Here is an 18,026-nt window from a genome sequence, read left to right as displayed (position 1 = left end):
AAAAAAATAAAAATAAAAAATAGCCTCTGTAGTCATTGCTCCTGCTACATTTCTTTTGAGAACAGAAAAAATTTAAAACGCAATTAAAATAACAGTGATTCTCACTGGAGCATCAGGAACCAAGCGGTCCCAAGTGTCCTTAGGGCCAAACATTTTTTTTGTGAGGACAGAACATTTTCAGTGTGGACTCTCAAAACCTGAACTGCCAGGAACTAAAAGAGCAGCAGCAGCATCAAGGTAAATATCACAGCTGAGAAGAGGGAGGAACCGACACTGCTTCCATCATATATCAGCTCACTTCCAGCTCTAGACTAAATCAACTATATGATAGTGCATTTTGCATATTCCCCTTAACCAAGAATATTTTCAAATGAAAGGGAGACAGAAGATATCGTTTCATCAGGCTTTGAATGCTCTTTTCATAGAGCTTTTTACAGTGAGATTTGAAATTGAGTCACTTCATTATAGACTAAACTTTATTACTTCAATACATTTTTGTGTGCCTACTGGGTGCTACGGTTGCAAAAGTGATTTATATAGCCATGATATTTATCTTCAATGGGGGATACAGCTAACGTGAGGAGAGATATAAGTGAAACAGTACTTATAGTATATTAAAAGTAGAGACGTAGAGAATGCTATTAAAACACATAAGTAGGGCATCTAACTTGTCTTGGGGTGAGGGGAGGCTTTCTGGAGCAAGCAATGAGTGAGTTAAGATCTGAAGAATGAATAGAAATAAATCAAAGTGTGGGGGAGGCAGGCATGTTCTTCCAAGAGAGAAACCAGCACATGCAAAGGCCCAGAGACAAGAGGAAGAATGGCATGTTTGAGTGGCTGAAACAACTTTTTTGCAATGGAAGTATAGAGTGCCAGGTAAGGGCTTAGAAAGAAAAAGCTATAGCAGAAAAATACGAGCTAGACTTTGGAACATGAATCTCAAAAAGAGTTTAAGAAGCTCACATATAAAATGAGCTAAAAGTAAAAGGCTAATAAAAGCAGTTTCCTTATTGTCCAATTGCTTCTAATATTACCCAAAACTTATATAATACTACCGGGAGATTTGCAAAATTTCTTTATTGGTCCCTTTCAAATTGAATGAGATTATTTGTTCTCTTTTAGATCAGAGATTATCCTTCCAGGGCCCACATGAAGTGTAGAGTTTTGTTGCCATTAAAGGAGGTAGCCCTTCCTTGCGAGATATCTCCAGCTATGCTATAAAGATATGATGGCATCAACTGTTCTTAGCATTTTAAATAATGAGATTGCTGTAACATTTCACTCTAGTTAACTGTAATGCAACTGGTATGCTCATGTATTTCAACTGGCATTATAAGGTGTTACCACACAACAGAAGGGCAACTTAGAAATATGTGTTAAGTCACAAAAGGTAACACAGTCTTCATTTTGAGAAGCATTTCTATGAAAAAGTTAAAATAATGAAAAAAACATTTAAGAGTCCTTTTTTTTTTTTTTTTTAGAGAGACAAATGGTGAATCAAGTGTCCAACAGTAAGGAAAGATTAAGTCAATTACTGTATATAGTTTTCTTCTAAAAATAAACCAAGATATAAAAGTCACATGTACACAATATCAACTAAGTAAAAGATACCTTTTAAAATGACTAGAAAGAAAAATGACTAGAAAGAAATAATCATGAGAGTAGTTATGATACGCTGATAAGATTTTTCTCCATTTTCTAGATTTTATGTAATGCGGATATATTACGTTTAAATATTTTTTCCAATAATAACATTAATAACAATTGCTAACACTTATATAGCACATAACACGTGCCAGTCATTGTTCTAGGAGTTTCATATAAATGAACTCCATTAATCCTCATCATAACACTACAAAGTAAGTATAATCACCACATCCATTCGACAGCTGAGGGAATGGGGCTCTTGAGAGGCCATGAAACTCACCTAAAGTCATACAACTAAACCAGGCAATCCAGTTCCAAAGCCTGTTCCCTTAACCACTAAGCAACACTACCCTCAAAAATACAGGATTGAACACCAGGTCCAAATTCAAACAAGAAATGTCCCCTTTCCATAAATCTAAAGTCTCACTAATGGTTCCTACAGAGCCCAAGAGCCTCATGTTCTCTCAGGATGTAAATTAAGAGGATACATTACGTGGCATTCATAGAGGTCTTTAACAGACGGTCAGAAACTATGTTTCAATTGCTTTTTATAGACTCCTTGTGGGTCAGCATACACAATCTTTACATTTTATTATTCCCCTCCTTGGAATCATCATTTCTTACCCCATTTTTTTCATTACCCAAAAAATGTATACTATGTCTACAGGACATTTTGTAGTAATTGTTTACTATAAATCTCGGTCATGAATCAACCTTTATTATGCATAAGAATTATCTAGGGTGCTTGTTAAAATGCCATTCATTGCCCAGCCCACCCCTAGAAAGCAGCGAGCCGAACACACTTTAAGAAACTGCTCTAATTCTTACTTTGTAACGTAAAGTATATTCTAGGATATAAAAATACGGCATTTGCTATTTTCTAGGACTGCTAGCATATTCAGTGCAACTTTTTATACCTTGTATCATATGACTAAGAAAGACCAATTTTATTTGTGATATATTGACTCAGTCTCACTTTAGTCACATCATATATTGGTGCCTCATAAAACCAGTCGAGAGTGTGTGACTGCTGGAAAGGATAAACTCTTCTGTTTAGTCAGATGTTTTTAAAATATGCTGTTTCCAATTTCTTATCAGAAAAGTATTAATTATAGTCAAACCTGATTGCGTTTCCAGTAATACCGATTGATAGCTTGAATAATTTCTTCCCTCAGTGACAAAGGTTAGTGGAATATGCCACAGGTAGCTGTAAAAAGAAAATATTGAAAGATTATTACTCTTTCCAATATTTCAGTGAGTTCCACATAATTTGGTGTTTTTTATGTGTTTGGTTTTGGGTTGTTTTTTTTTGGCAGGAAGATGAAAATTTTCAGGGTATTCCCAGAAAGGGATAATAATCTTGTTAGGTTTCATGAGAAGCTATGATTCCAAAACATTTAAAAATACTTTAACCTGAGGGTACAAAAGAGACAGCAGGGAGAGGAGAGGGCATGTACCTTTCACCCGAAGGCTGGACTCCGGGCTTCATATTTAAAAAGAATCTTTCTTGTTGTACAACAAGCTCCTTTCTGTTTCTGTGAACAGTCACTAAAGGAAATCCTTTCTGCAGGGTCCAAGTTTTCATCATTTTCTTTACATCTAGCGTTTTGTTTGTGACCTATAAATAAAAGAATAAATTGTTTTTGCTTAAAGATAAACAGTTTAAAATCGAGTTTCTGCCTTTCCCTACCACGTTCTGTGAAGGCTACACTTAGTGTTAATAGTAAGAAAGTAGCATGAGCGCTGAGTTGAATTTCCATTTCTAATCTAGGTAAATGAGCAAGTGCTAACAGGAAAGCAACCTGGAACAGAACGAAGTGGTAACTAAAGAGGGTAAGAGAGCCACACTGTGTTGCAAAAGCAGCAGATACAGTATCAACCGAGTGTTCACGAACATGTAAGAACATATAAGTGCTCTTTCAGGTCACAATACTACCGTGAAGGTATGAATAATGACATACAGTCTGGAGTCAGAAGCACTGCTACTCACTCCTGTCACTCAGCTAGTCCAGGTTTGTCTTTATTCTCCAGACCCTCTGCTTCCTTAGATGTTAAAATTCCTCTTTGCAAAAACTAATATTGTAAGAATGCCAGGGAACAACAGCAGTAGCAGAAGAGCAAAATATAAACAGGTAAGTTGTCTTGACTTTTAAATCTCTCTAGACAACAGTGGTCAACTTCTTTGATGGTAACAGGCCCTTTGTCCTGGATAATATATGAACTTATCTACACAATCTAGAATCCGGTGTCAGAGGTTCAAAGACCCTCTAAAGCCCAATATCCCTAAGATATCTAGTATCAATGATTAAGAAGCAATTTTTAAACAACTATCTCTTTAAAGCAGGCGAGTCAAATTTATGACAAATTATTTTTCTAGATTACATATGGATTTGAATTGCAAGCAACTAAAATCATCAAGTACTTAAAATATTTGGTAATGTCACTACGCTATGGCAGGCCTTCCACCAATCGCCAAACCCCTATTTATTTAAAGCAGAAAAGGATGGAGCAAACCTTCCCAAATTCATTGTGATATTAACCTAACATTTTTCATGGCTCAGACCTATTTATTTCTGGACAAGGGGTTTGAAAGGAAACAAACTTGCCCCCAAACAAGGAACTTCTGCATCTTTGGAACATAACTGAAATGAAGAGGCCAGAGCATAATTTGATGTGGGTGCTGAAAAACCCGAGGGTAATGTTAGGGACTATGTTGGGATAGGAAAACAGTATGATGCAAAAGTTGAAGTCAGTGAGAAAGGCAGAAATATATTCCAAATGTCAGGAGATAATATAATGAGTATTAAGTAAATAATCTGGCTTTCAATTGAAATGCTACTATATGATAAGAAGAAAAGCAATGATTTGGAAGCAACTCTTAGGTAATAAGAACTGATCGCCCTTCTCAAAGAGAACGAACTCAGAGAGAAGAGAGGGTATGCCTTCTGGGCAAAAGGGTTAGCAGCTGGAAATCGCAGGTTTCAGATACGGCAAGGAAGCAGAAAGAGTGTGTGGAAAAGATCCAACCGGGGATTCTTAGCCCAGGGTCTATAAAACTTGGAAACCGTGTGATATTTTGCATATATGCAGTTTTTCTGGAGAATATGTCCAGAACTTTCATCAATTTTTCAAATGTGTCTGTGATCTATACATTCAGAACGTTATCTTGATCAGGGCAACAAACCCAAATGCTGGTGAGGGTTAAACAGTGAGCAAACATGCACGATGCGGGCTGGCTTCAGGCACTGCAGTAAAGCATAACTTGTACCTAATTACACTACTTGTTAGAATATTTGCAGGCTCGACAAAATCCAAACACCAAAACAATGGAAGGGTGGTATGCAGCCCATGGCAGCCTGCTTGGGAGGTATCATTTACTCTAGAGGAACATGGGCCCAAAGGACAGGAGGATGCTCAGTGTAGGGTATGGGAAACAATCATGAATAGGAGGTGGGCAAACTGCAAAAGCATACAAATAGAAAAAGATGTTTTAAGAAAGAAAAATCAAATCATGAAAATACAGTAATATACAGTGATATACATTGATTCGGAGAAGACAACTCCTATAATGTAGGAATGGAGATTTAAGGTATGGAATAAAAATGGTTACACGGGCCATACAAAACTTTTTGGCAATTAAGACTAGTACTTTCATTTCTTGACTTTTATTTCTGTGCTCTATTCATAAATATTTATATTTTAAGCTCCATCCCCTCTCTCTTAAGTAACTATCCTTGGTACCACAGCTTCTTTACATACTTGATAAAAATATAAACAAGAGAACTCCTCTCTTCTTACTTTAAAAGCTTAATAAAATATCCAGGTCACGTACCTCATTAAAACTATCCCACAGATCATCACTCTGAGTGGATCCATAGCTATGCTTACGCAGGTAAAGAACAACGGCACGTTGAAATACGTCTTCACCAAGGTAAGTTTTCAGCATCAACAAGAGAGACGCTCCCTATTTTTTAAAAAAAAGTGAGAAAGGGAGGACAGTAATAGAATACAATAGAATTGAGAACCTAAAATTCAAAATATAATCATTCCAAGCATTTATTTTCATATATAGACCCTAACGATAACACACTGTTATTTAGTATAGTACAACCAGATGTGGACTATGTTCAAAATTGTCTTAAAAATTATTTTAAGGGATTTGAAAAAGAATTAATGGAGTAGATTCCCAAGTGAACTAATTCTACTATGAGCCATTTTGTGTGGTCTGTAAGTTACTCACTGCTTCAGTGTTAGCATTAAAAGCTAAGTGTTTATAAATATATTTTTAATAGAAAAGCCTGCCAAAGTTTCTGTGGCATCCCTGCCCCTATCCCCACTGTTTAGAGTACCAGTTGAATTCCATGGGTAAACTGTTGCAGAAAATAAATTAGCAGAGCTCTCAAAAGTCTCTCTGCTAGGGAGTACATTAATTTCTAATTTTAGCATATCATGTTGCTGAAGTAGCTAGATCTCTCTTCTTCCTGCAGAGTCACTTTCCATATGTTTGGAACTAATGAATGTGTAGGGCAATAAGTATGCACTAATAACTCAGAATCAGGCATGCAGCTATTGAGACCACACGATATTCACTGATGCACATGTCATCATTTCCAGTCTTAAAACAACCACCTCCTCCATAAAGCCTTCCTTGATTCGAGATAGAAATTATATTTCTCCATCTTCAAAAGAAATTTGTATCACTTCTTGTATCTGCCATATATACTGGGGGTGCCAAAAAAATGTATACAAGTGGACACTTGGGTCAACGTGGCTCAAGCAGTAGTTCACCGTAATCAGAAGTGTCTGGACGCTGATGGTAACCATTTTGAGAACCTCTTGTAGTTGCAGAAGTCAAACATGACTTGTATTCACCTTTTGTTGTTGGTATATATTGAGTATTATAATGTTCATACAGTTTTCCTTTCTTAAAATGTGTATACATTTTTTGGCACCCTGTGCATATACATTTCCTTTTCTAGACTGTATGCTCGTTAAAGGGAAAAACTGAAAAACTCAACTTCAATAACTAAAACAATACCTAGTAGTACTAGGTAGACACTCAAATGGTTTTTGAATAAATTTCACTTCTGATAAAAATGCAGCAATGTTAAGTCATCAAGATTATCATATACATATAACTGAATTTAATACCTACTACTCTCTTATTTCTATATCACACTTCACTGTGTTATTCTATAAATTTCAGTACTTATTCTTTTCCCAAAGTTCCCCTTCTCCTCTGCATCACCAGCTTTCCCTCTCTACTGTAACCTTCCCATGAACAAACAAAAACTATGTAACATCCTCATTTTAAACAAATAAGACATGCCCTTCCTTTCCTTAATCCCATGACTCCTCCAGCTTCCCTGTGTAGCAAACTCCTCAAAAGAGTCATCTGCACTGACTGGCCATGTCCATTTGCGCTTTTTTCATTTTCTCTTGAGCCATCTTCCAACCATCACTCCACTGGAAATACTTTTCTCAAGGTCACTTCAAGGTGAACTACATGGCATCAAATCAATATCAATTCTCAGGCTCATCTTATCAACCTACTTAGTAAGCAGTATTTAAGATAACTGATCACCCACTCCTTGAAAGTCCTTCTGCCCTTGGCCTTGGGACACCACTCTTGAGTCTCCCTCCCCCTATTCACTGGCCATCCCTCTTAGTCTCTTCTGCTGGATCCTCTTCATCTTCCCAAGGATTATACTTTGATATTCCCTGGCATTTAATCTTCAGACCTCTTCTTCTCTCTTTAAATTTTCTTCCTAATTCATCTCAACTCCAGGGGTTTTAAATGGCTCCCAAATTTATGTACGTATCTAACCAGGCTTCCCCTCTGAATTCCAGACTCAAATCCAACTGCCTGCTCGGTATTTCCATTTGCCCATCTCAAAGTTACCCCCCAAAATGAACTTTTTATCTTCTCCCAAATGTACTCCTCTAATAGTCTTCTCCACTGCAGCAAATAACTTCCATTTTTCCAGTATTTCAGACAAAAATCTTGAAGTCATCCTTGACTACTTTCTTACATTTCACATCTAACCCATTAGCAAATTCTCCTGGGTTAACCTTTACAATATAGTCCAAATCTAACCACACCTCACTACTATCACCCTAGTCTAGCCTCCATGCTCTTATCACTGGTCTATTACAACAGCCTCCTAACTAGTCATTTTGTCTCCTGGTGAAGTTGAAGGCTAAGTGATGATCTTTTCAAAAAATAAGTCATACTATGGTACTTCCCTACTCAAATGGCTTTTCCTTTCAGTTAGCATAAAATCAAGGTCCTTACTATGTCCTATTAGACCCTACCATGATCTGGTCCCCTATAATCCCTCTACTTCATCAACTACTTTCCCTTCTGCTTATTCCACTCTGGACACATGGGCTCGTCACTGGTACTTGAAAACGCCGAGCAATCTCTCATCTCAATCTGTGTGGAGGACCCCAACACATGTCCCAGGTTTAATGATGCATTTAGGAGGACTCCGTATATGGTCATACTCACCACTATGATTAATTGCTATGAAAGGATACAAAGCTAAATCAGCTAAAGGAAAAAGTGCTTGGGGTGACCAAGTATAAGCGTCAAGCTTGTAATTTCAAACTTTTACCATTTCAGCAGCTATTTGCTGACTTGAGGTTTCTCTCCACTTAAATCCATTTTATAAACTGAAACAAATTAATTTTCTTAAATGGTAACTTTGATCAAGTCATTCCTCTGATAGAAACTTTTCTAAAGCTTCCCGTTGCTTACAGAAAAAGGTCCAGATTCCTGATGGCATTGAGGACCTTCTACAATTGGGCCTCAACCTACCTTTCTCATCCTTCCCCTGCTCTACCGTATTCAGCTTCCGCTGCAAGCAAACGTCTACTCCCTAAACAAAAATTCCTTGCCCATAGTATTCCTTTTTCTTTGCACAACTCATCGTCCCATTCCTGCTCTACTCTACTCTTCCGATTCCTCTTAACCTATATTTATATTCTTATTTAACTCATTTCAATTTCCGTTTTCCTCCAAAAAAGTTCTCTTCATAATCCCAGCAAAAATACTCTGTACCATTCATTTAACATGTATTATTTCTTACTGCTTCACAAGTACCCACCAACTAAACTTTGAATTTCTTGATGACATGGACTGTATCTCACATGTTTTGTGTGTTTTCTTCTCTGTCTAACCCAGGAATCTAATTTATTAATCAATTAATCTGATAGCCAGAGTAAGCAGGCAAAGAAGGCATAACATTCACTGCTCCCTCCCAACAGAAGTGTTGTGGATGATATCTCCATTCTTCTGACCTATGGTAATCTGAATCAGGTTTCTAGCTTTCTGGTTTTGCTTCACCCCCAAACCTGGGGTGTGTGTTTCTGATGCTGCAATCTAATCTTCAATCCTTAAAATCTCTTTTTATTTACTTGTTTTGGCAATTCTGACTTTGGAATATACCTCAATCCTGAATGACACAGCCAAGGGCTTACTTAGAACCCTCTCTGGACATATTCAATCTGTAGATCTAAAGAGTGAACTAACTTTAAAAGACATATCGCTGTAAGATCTGGTTAACTGCGCAGAATACCAGTAAGAGAACATAAACAAGAGATGGAGAAAGAATAACTCAGAAAACGTTAAGACCAGGATTTAAACAGAAGCAAACATCTTAAAGTATAACAGGATACCTGAAAATAATATTCATCTTATCTTTAAAATAATCGAAATCATACAGCTTGCTCACATACGAAATTAATTTGAAACCTACTCTAGGTACTTTTTGTGTGCATTGCAATACCTTAAAATATGACAGAGAATTAAACATTTCTTCAATCTGTTCTGAAGATTGAACCGATGATAATGATATTGGATGAGATGAATTCAAGGAATCTTTCTTCATGGTTTTAAGTAGAGCAGCTAAGAAATCTTCATACTAGCAAAAAATGAAACAGATTAGGAAATCATGAACGGTATCAAAGGCAAGTACAGAAATTATTCATATGAGTTAGACAAATTACTGCTTAAGGTCATTATAAAAAATAACCAGCTTTATTATACTTCAGAACATAAGCTTTTGAAAATATAGAGTGTGACATTCATGCAAATTCCTTAAATTTAAAAATAAAATTATAACCTCCTGGCCATATGAAAAACAGTGTTTCCTAAACAACAGCATGAGGATGAATTAAGAATCTATTACTAAAGCAATCAAATGACAAATCCTGATATTCACGATGAATATTCTAAAAAGATGTGTATACTTTTAAAATAAAATCTGACCTTAATAAAAACTGGACCTTAAGTTGATTTCTTATATATAGTCCATCTTTTTCATTAAAACATACATTTCCTTTAACTTTATTTCATTTGAAATAAAATATAACCCTTAAACAGAAAGAATTCTTTGAAAGCTCAGCAGATGAACTCCCCTAGAGTACATATTAGAAGGTTTTAAATATTCTGGGCACCACCAAGTGGTGAAACTCAGTATCTCAGTGCTTAATTAAAACACTGATTTAAAATACCTTGTATAGACTTCTAGCTAAACATGAGTTCCTTCTACCACTTGAAATTTTTTAACATGCCCTATATAAAAATTTAAGATTGAAAGCTCTAAGAGTACTCCTGTTTTGAAGCAGTCTTGGATCATATACCCAGGAAGTTTAATAGGAAGTCACAGAATTTTGGGGTTGAAAGGGATCTGTATGCTTTCCCACCTATTGTTTAAATTACTTGGCAGTATCTGTCATATCTTGGCCTAATGTGTCCAAATATCTCTAAGCATAGGAAACATTTCCAGAGAGTCTAATCACATAGAGACCATATTATTATGCTCTCTGTAACAGAATGGTGTTCCAAGTCTTCAAAAAGGGACAAAATACGGTTTGTACCTAAAAAGGGCAAATTATTTGTCTGTTATCAACCTATATGTTTCACTGTTACAAGTATGATCACAGTGATAATAGAGAGACTGCACTGCAACCAAGTATCTTATTTTTTTTCTCTTTATGCACAGGATAAAATGCTTTGTTTTGCAAAAAACACTTTTCAACTTTAAATTCCTTCAAGCAGAAGGGCCACATCTATTAAAAATAAAATGCAGCATATCAATTTAAAGTGTTCACCTTAACAACAAAATGAATGTAAAATAATTTCATACACTTTCAGCTTTCAATAAAACATATCTTTCAGCTTTCAATAAAATATATCAGTAAATGAAAGCATAATTTTCACTGTCAAATCTCAAGAGATATAGATATCAGTAACAGGGGCCCATTTTATTGTATCTTTCTAGAAACATTTTCATTACTTCAAATGCATAGAAAATACATGGCAAATGTGATTGACTCCCCGCCCTCCTCCCCAGCATTCAAAGTAGGCCTAATAAACACTGTACTTACACTGTAGAGCTCTTCAAATATTTTTTCCAAAGAGAAATACTCCATGAAAGTAGCAAAACCTTCATTTAGCCACAGATCGTTCCACCACTGCATTGTCACCAGATTACCAAACCACTGTGGGAAAAAACAAACTACTAACCAACACAATATTTACATTCTCAAGAATTTCCTAATAATTTGTTAGATTAATTACCTATAACTATATTACAATTACTTAAAATAGTTATTATAGTTAAACTATATTCAAATTAAAGACTTACAAAAGCTTTATAAATTTACTTTAAAACAAAAATTTTAAGATTTTACCTTAACTGAATGGGGAAAAAAAGCAAGACTACAATTAGCATATTTATCCATTTAACACGTTATGTACTGGGCACACACCCAAAAAGTTTTTAGACACCTCATCAAAAATGAGATTTCCTGGATAATGAATTCTTCTACCTTCTAATATCAAGTTCATAAGATTATTTTCCATTGTATCTACAACCATCCATGACACTAAAAAATAAATTTCTATGTGAGATTTTCCTGTAGTCTGAGAGCCCATACTTTGTGTTTCTCCTCAGTTACCCAAGTTGAGGCCAGTATTTATATAATTCAAATAGCAGTCAAACAACATTCCTTAAGAAAGTTGGCTTGTATATAAATAAGTGAAATCAGAAAGATCTTAAATGTGTTCTTCTGTGAGGTAGTAAGGAGAAGGCAAAAATGATAGGGGACTCTTCTAAAAAATGTATTTCAAAAATCCCTAAAGTAACGAGTGGCAACAGAGTTTGCAATTTAGTCAAGTTTGGCCGAGGGCTGGTCTCAAACCAGCAGCAAAACAGTAAGGTTACTAGATACTGAAACAAAGCACTTTTGAGAATTACAAGAGCATATGTTGCAAAAATACTACCTTAAAACCTGGTTCAGACAAAGATAATTTGTAAGTCCTAAGAAGTACCAGAGCGATGGCCCCAAGTAGTGATGAGTGGCCCCAGAAATAACAGACCTAGGGGAGATCACCTAAAAGACACCTTGTCTACATGCCTAACATTATGCGAGTAAACAAGGTCATGCTTCAGATGCCAGCTTGCCATGCAGTCTTCACAAGGGCTACAGTCATATTCAGACTGAGTTTGAGATAGGGAGTAACTGCCCATAAAGTGTCCCTCTCTTTCCATGTCCTCCCACCCTCATGACACCCCCACACAATACCCAACACTGACAGCACCTCGAGGGCACAGGGGAGACCAGGTGTTGGGAATGACAGGGACATTCATGCACCCATGTGAGTTTCTTTCTGTCTTTCTGTGTCATACAGACAGTACCCTCCCTCTCACCAATGAATAAAAGATCCAGTTCTAGCAGAAGAGGAATAAATAAACCAATCTTGTCCTAACAACTAAAGTCCAAGAGTTGTGAGAGTGCAACTTAGGAAAAAGATTTTTCTGCCACAAAGTTATACCAAGCAGCTGCCATTTGTCAGAGGCAAAATAGCTGTGTATTGTTGGGGGGGGGGCAGAGAGAGATCTTGATGAGATGAGGTTCTTCAAGGTCCTGTGCTGTCACTTCTCAGCTGTGTGACTTGGGGCAAGTCATTTATGTGAGCTGAGTCTCATTTTCACATCTGTAAAATGGGATTATCACCTACCTTAGAGCAGTTGTGAAAGCAAGATAATAAGATGTGGAAACGCTTTATAAACTGCAAAGTCCTATAAAAACATTAGATAGCATTTTCATCTGAAAACTTTGTCAAAAAAAGCATCACTTTATTATGAAAGAAAGAATAAAAAGGTGAATTATTATCAGCACCCAAATCTATTCTAATAATCTAGGACCTGAAATAGACCGCAGATAGGACACAGAACACACAGCCCTGGTTGCTAATACCTGATGCGCCAGCTCGTGAGCAATGACTTTAGTAACCAGTTTTCTGTCTACCACCGAAGAAGTAACATTGTCATACAGAAGTGCCTCTTCTCGGAAGTTGAGCAAACCCCAATTTTCCATCGCTCCTGCTTCGAAGTCAGGAATAGCCACCAAATCTGGACATAACAGGAAAAAAGTGATCAGCTTTTCCTCATCTAAGGCACTCCCTGGTGAAACCAAAATATTTTACCCACTGTTCCATCGCTGTGGATCAGGAGGCAGCGAGCTCATTTTACGCTCCTAAGGAATGGAAGCTTCCTTACTCTAGCCCTGTCTCCTCCTCACTGGTCTGTCTGCAGAGGAAGACCTGATCAAACCCCTGCAGAGTCACTGTTCTCTGTCCCTTACCCAAAAGGGAGATAAGGAACTCCTGCACAATGTACAGGGTCAACTCTCTCCTATCTAGCACCAGCTCCATGCTGAACAATACTTGCTTTTCATTAGTGTCCATTACTTGGTTTTTATTATTTGAATCAGGAATTTCTTAGTAAGTTAGAATTAGTGATACTCCAGACTGAACCCTAAGCAAATTCCCACTTACACAGCACCTTTGTAACAGCCCCATCCACTTCTAATTGTTTTAAGCTCCACGTTCAAATACATTCATGAAATCTAAATAATCTTAACAAACACAATTTTTCAAACATAAACAGTGTTTCTTGGTTTTCTTTTACAATAACTCTGGCAGGAGTTTTTTCTAAAAACCACCTGCGAAATGAATCTAAGTTACAATGGTAAAAAAAAATCAGAGGTACTGTTTGATTCTTACCCAATTTCTTAAGTGGGTATTGAATTTCAAAGTAGTTTTGATAAAACTCAAGAAGCTTCACAGTTGTTTCCAAGGCATGGTGAACTTGACCAATCTTTTGTGGCACAGTATATATAGAAACCTAAAAGGAAACATTACGTACATTGTAAGGACAGGTATAATTAAAATGGCATGATATTCAGGTGGGCACTGTCAAAATGAGCGTATGTGACAGCTGCACAAAGTTGTGAGATTTTTCAAGACAGAAACTCCTGCTTATAGCTCTTTTAGCCCCGACAGTTCAGCAAGTCACTTCCACACATATAACCATGTCAAAAAAACGAACAAAAAACTTGGTAATTCCTTTTTTTTTAGGTTAACTTACCATCGAAAATAAACTATTTTGGGTCATATTTTAGCAATTTATAAGCATTTGCCCATTTAATTTTATGATGCTCTTCTCTTTCTCTCTATTACCTACAATTCCCCTTTGTTGACTGTTAGCTATGAATGCTGAATTATTTGAAGGACAAAGCCAAATTTTCATTCTTGTAACAGTGCTTGGCATCGAGCAGACATTTAGTACAGAGGAATCACATCTTAATAGGGAGTTAATTCTAAAGTAAACACACAGGCAGAAATTGAACATACGTTGAAATTACCCTGGAAAAACCTATTAGAGACCAATACATTCTCTTTCAGTAAGCGTGGCACAGATAGTTTTCGTCCAGCTTTGGGGCAGCTTACTTTTTCCCACTTGTCGGCCTGTTTTTATGGACCATGTTGTATAAAAAATAACTATCCCCAGCAGAATGAAACACATAGTGAGTGGCACAAAGTAACCAAAACCACCTCACGGGGATGATAAACTCATGCCACTGCCCGTTCACTCCGGGGCACATGCTCACTCAGGGGGAAGGGAGATGCAGTCACCTGCGTTATTTAAATTGTTATTCTTTCTCTTTTGCTAAGTGCATAAGTTAAACACATACGATGTGACTAACTGTAAATGTCTTATTCAATAAGTGTCAAAAGGCAAAATTTAAGCAATTATGTTAAAAGCAATGGGTTTTAAAAAACAATTGATTGTTTTTCAATTGAAAAAAAAACAACAACCCTGTATACTCACCTGGAAAATGGGATATGGACAAGATATAGCAGAAAATAAAAACAGCAAAATAAAGATATCAATAGGTGGGAAATGAAGACTTAATGAATAATTCATCATTTGGACAAAATACATTGGTGGACTCTAACTCTAAATCAATTTTAGTCTCCCATTAAAGAACTGAAAACCTATCAACAATTTCTAAGAGGTCAAATACATTCCAGCCATCATCGCCCTTATGTGGGTCTTTAGTCTACAGAACATATGCATTAATCACAGAAACATGGAGGAAACATAGCATAAAAATTAAATGTAAAGAAAAAAAAATTACGTAAATGAACAATAAAATTAAGTGTGCAGGCTCTGTAGTTAGAGTGCCAGGCTCAAATTACTGCTAGTTGTGTGACTTGAGCAGATTAGTTAACCTCAGGCTGCTTATCTGATAAAAGTGGCTCCCACCCTCACAAGGCTGCTGTGAGCATTAAATGAGCTAAATATTGGGTTGTCGGGAAAGTCATGACATATTTTTCTGTTTTTCAATGCAAAAATGCATCATGACTTTTCCGACAACCCAATACACTGATAGAACTTAAAATAGTACCTGACACAATATAAGGGTTCAATAAATGGTAGCTATTATCATTACTGTCAACAGAGTCTCCTCAGAAGTTGGCAAAATATGTGTGAATAGAGCATCTGTGGCAACAGCTACTTGAAGAATGAAGTGTCTAGAACTAGAGTTAGCCAGTTAAAAACATGTTGCACTCTCATATGTGTGAGAAATGTAATCTCACACAGCATGTGGCCACGTGCACTTCACCAGCCCAGCACTGCCACATGCAGCCCTTGGTACGTGGCTGTGACCACAGCTTATCAAATGTAGTCACCACCTGCCAAGGGAACCACAAGCTCATCCTGCTCACATGCACTTCCTACATCGTTCCCCACGAAGTCAATGTTAGTGCTAAAATAATTTTTAAAAGCCTGATATATTCTTTTTAAATCTCTAACTGCCATTATAAATGACTATATCACAATCACTTGGAATTTGAGATGCCATTATTACCTCTGCCTGTTATTTCCAGGCTTACATATTTTATGTTATAGTTGACATAATCACCTAGAAGATGCTATGCCAATAGAAACATGACCTATATACCCCAGATTCCTCCTCAAACATCCTTCTGCCAGACACACCGTTTGGCCACTCCCATCACTGTGTGTGAAAACACCTTTCCTTAAAGGAAAGGTAAAGGAAGAAAAAAAGAAGTTCGCATGGAACTGCAATCTGATCAAAGATCCACTTAGTCCCATTTCTGGAACACAATAATTAGGGGGGAAAGCATTTTGATATTTCCTTTTTCCTCTATTTCTTTTCTTTTTATAAAAAAAGAACACGTGCTATGAGTTCTCACTAGAGATAAATCATGTGGTCACTGTAACCATCATCAAGCTTGTTTTAAGAGCAACAGAAGCAGTGAGAAATAAACAGAGAGCGACCCAGTTTAACAAAACAAGTCTTCAGCAACGTTCTGGTATTGGGAAGAGCACTCTAAACACTGCTAAATGGAACTCAGCTGGTGCTCAGGCCTTAACACTCACAACCTAAAGCTTGTCCTGCAAGATCTCTTGCTAAGACCATTGGGAGATTTCTAAAAGACACAACTGAAGGCTCCTGGTCAGCTCTCAGAGCAAAGGGTTCCTTAAGATTTGTTAGGTTTAACTTAATCTGTTCCATAATTTAATAAAAGCAAAAATGAGATAAAACAAAAGCAGAACTAAACCTCACCCCCTCAAAGGATAATAATATAGCCTGCTTCTGAAAAATACCAGCTGAACACACAAAAAGCAAAAATTCCTTAAAAAAAAAAAAATCCACCAGTATCAAATCTATCCAGGGCCGGCCGAGTGGCTCAGTTGGTTAAGAGCTCGCTCAAGAGTTTGAGCTCTGAGCAACAGTGGTTCAAGTCCCGGCCCGAGCTGAGCAGCCGCTAAGCTGCCAACAGGTAGCAGGATGGCTCAGCTAAAAAAAACAAAAAACAAACAAAAAAACCCAAATCTATCCAGAATAACTGATTAGATGGGACTTTAGAAGAATGATATAAATTATGTACAATGAATGTCTCTGCTTGATGGAGAGACACTTGAGGTAGAAATCCTGTTAGTGGAAATTTGGAACTAAGCCATGCTCCTAACTGAATATGAATAAACTAAAATTATAACTCGACATGGATAATACCGTTGAAGGTTCTGTTTGAATGTGAAAAAGACATGGTGTCCACATCTGACTAACTACCATTGGTCTACAAATTAGACCTGCTTATGGCAAAAACAAAATCAGGTAATGGCAAAGAAAACAAAAACCTCAAGACAAACAGATAAAAGCAGTGGATTTCAAAATTGGCCTGGAATTTTCTAGGTAACTCTGGCATTCCTGAGGATAGGGAGAGGTTTAAGTACCACTGCAGAATAGACACAAATAATAAAACAAATGTCCCTCTTTCTTCAGGCCTTTGACAATTTAGTAATCTTTTCCACTGAATGCGAGATGTTTAATAATCTACAGTGAACTTTGGCATTTTTAGTTGTTTAGTAAGATTGACATTAGTCAATAAAGCCCTACGGCCTTATTCCTGAATCTTATGAAATAGGCCTAATGTCAGATATTACAAAATAGAACCCATCCTCCAGATTACTACATTTTACCATAAAAAAAAAATCCTTTGTTAGACTCCAAGTTTGAATTTCTGGTCACCATATCTACAGAAAATATCTAAGTCATTTGGTGTAAGAAGCAGCATATCGTTGTGGACAGTACAATTCTGACTATCACTTACTGGCTATATAATTTTGGGTCAACTACTTCTCTGAGACAGTCACTGTTTCTTCATCAGCAATATGGGGCTAATACCTCCCTTTCAACTGGTTTATTAAATGAAAAGATGTTTATAAATGAGTGCCTAAAACAGCTGCCAGCCCAGGGCATAACTCGATGTATGTTAGATTCTTCCCCCTTTCCGGCTATAAAGAGATACAATTAAAAAAACAATTGTTTATCTGTACAACCGTAATTTTTCCAAAACACATTTATTACTGGGTAGCATTAAAAATGATAAAGATGAGGCCAGCTGAGTGGCTCAGTTGGTTAAGAGCTCGCTCAAGAGTTTGAGCTCTGAGCAACAGTGGTTCGAGTCAGCCCGAGCTGAGCAGCCGTGA

General features: G+C 36.9%; 1 protein-coding gene across 5 annotated transcripts in view; it reads right to left on the bottom strand.

The window, feature by feature from the left end:
* The window catches only part of LNPEP (leucyl and cystinyl aminopeptidase), an 82,470-nt gene that overhangs the window by 18,885 nt on the left and 45,559 nt on the right, over positions 1-18,026 (bottom strand). For all 5 annotated transcript variants that reach the window (XM_019656282.1, XM_019656285.1, XM_019656283.1 and 2 more), the window contains exons 5-11: positions 13,724-13,844; positions 12,916-13,070; positions 11,041-11,154; positions 9,438-9,572; positions 5,480-5,611; positions 3,105-3,265; positions 2,769-2,854 (exon numbers count right to left, since the gene is read on the bottom strand). In XM_019656282.1, coding sequence (XP_019511827.1) covers positions 2,769-2,854; positions 3,105-3,265; positions 5,480-5,611; positions 9,438-9,572; positions 11,041-11,154; positions 12,916-13,070; positions 13,724-13,844 — 904 coding nt within the window. The remainder of the gene's footprint in view (positions 1-2,768; positions 2,855-3,104; positions 3,266-5,479; positions 5,612-9,437; positions 9,573-11,040; positions 11,155-12,915; positions 13,071-13,723; positions 13,845-18,026) is intronic.

Source organism: Hipposideros armiger, unplaced genomic scaffold, assembly GCF_001890085.2.
Source record: "Hipposideros armiger isolate ML-2016 unplaced genomic scaffold, ASM189008v1 scaffold_257, whole genome shotgun sequence".
NCBI lineage: Eukaryota > Metazoa > Chordata > Mammalia > Chiroptera > Hipposideridae > Hipposideros > Hipposideros armiger.
This window is presented reverse-complemented; position numbering and strand designations above follow the sequence as displayed.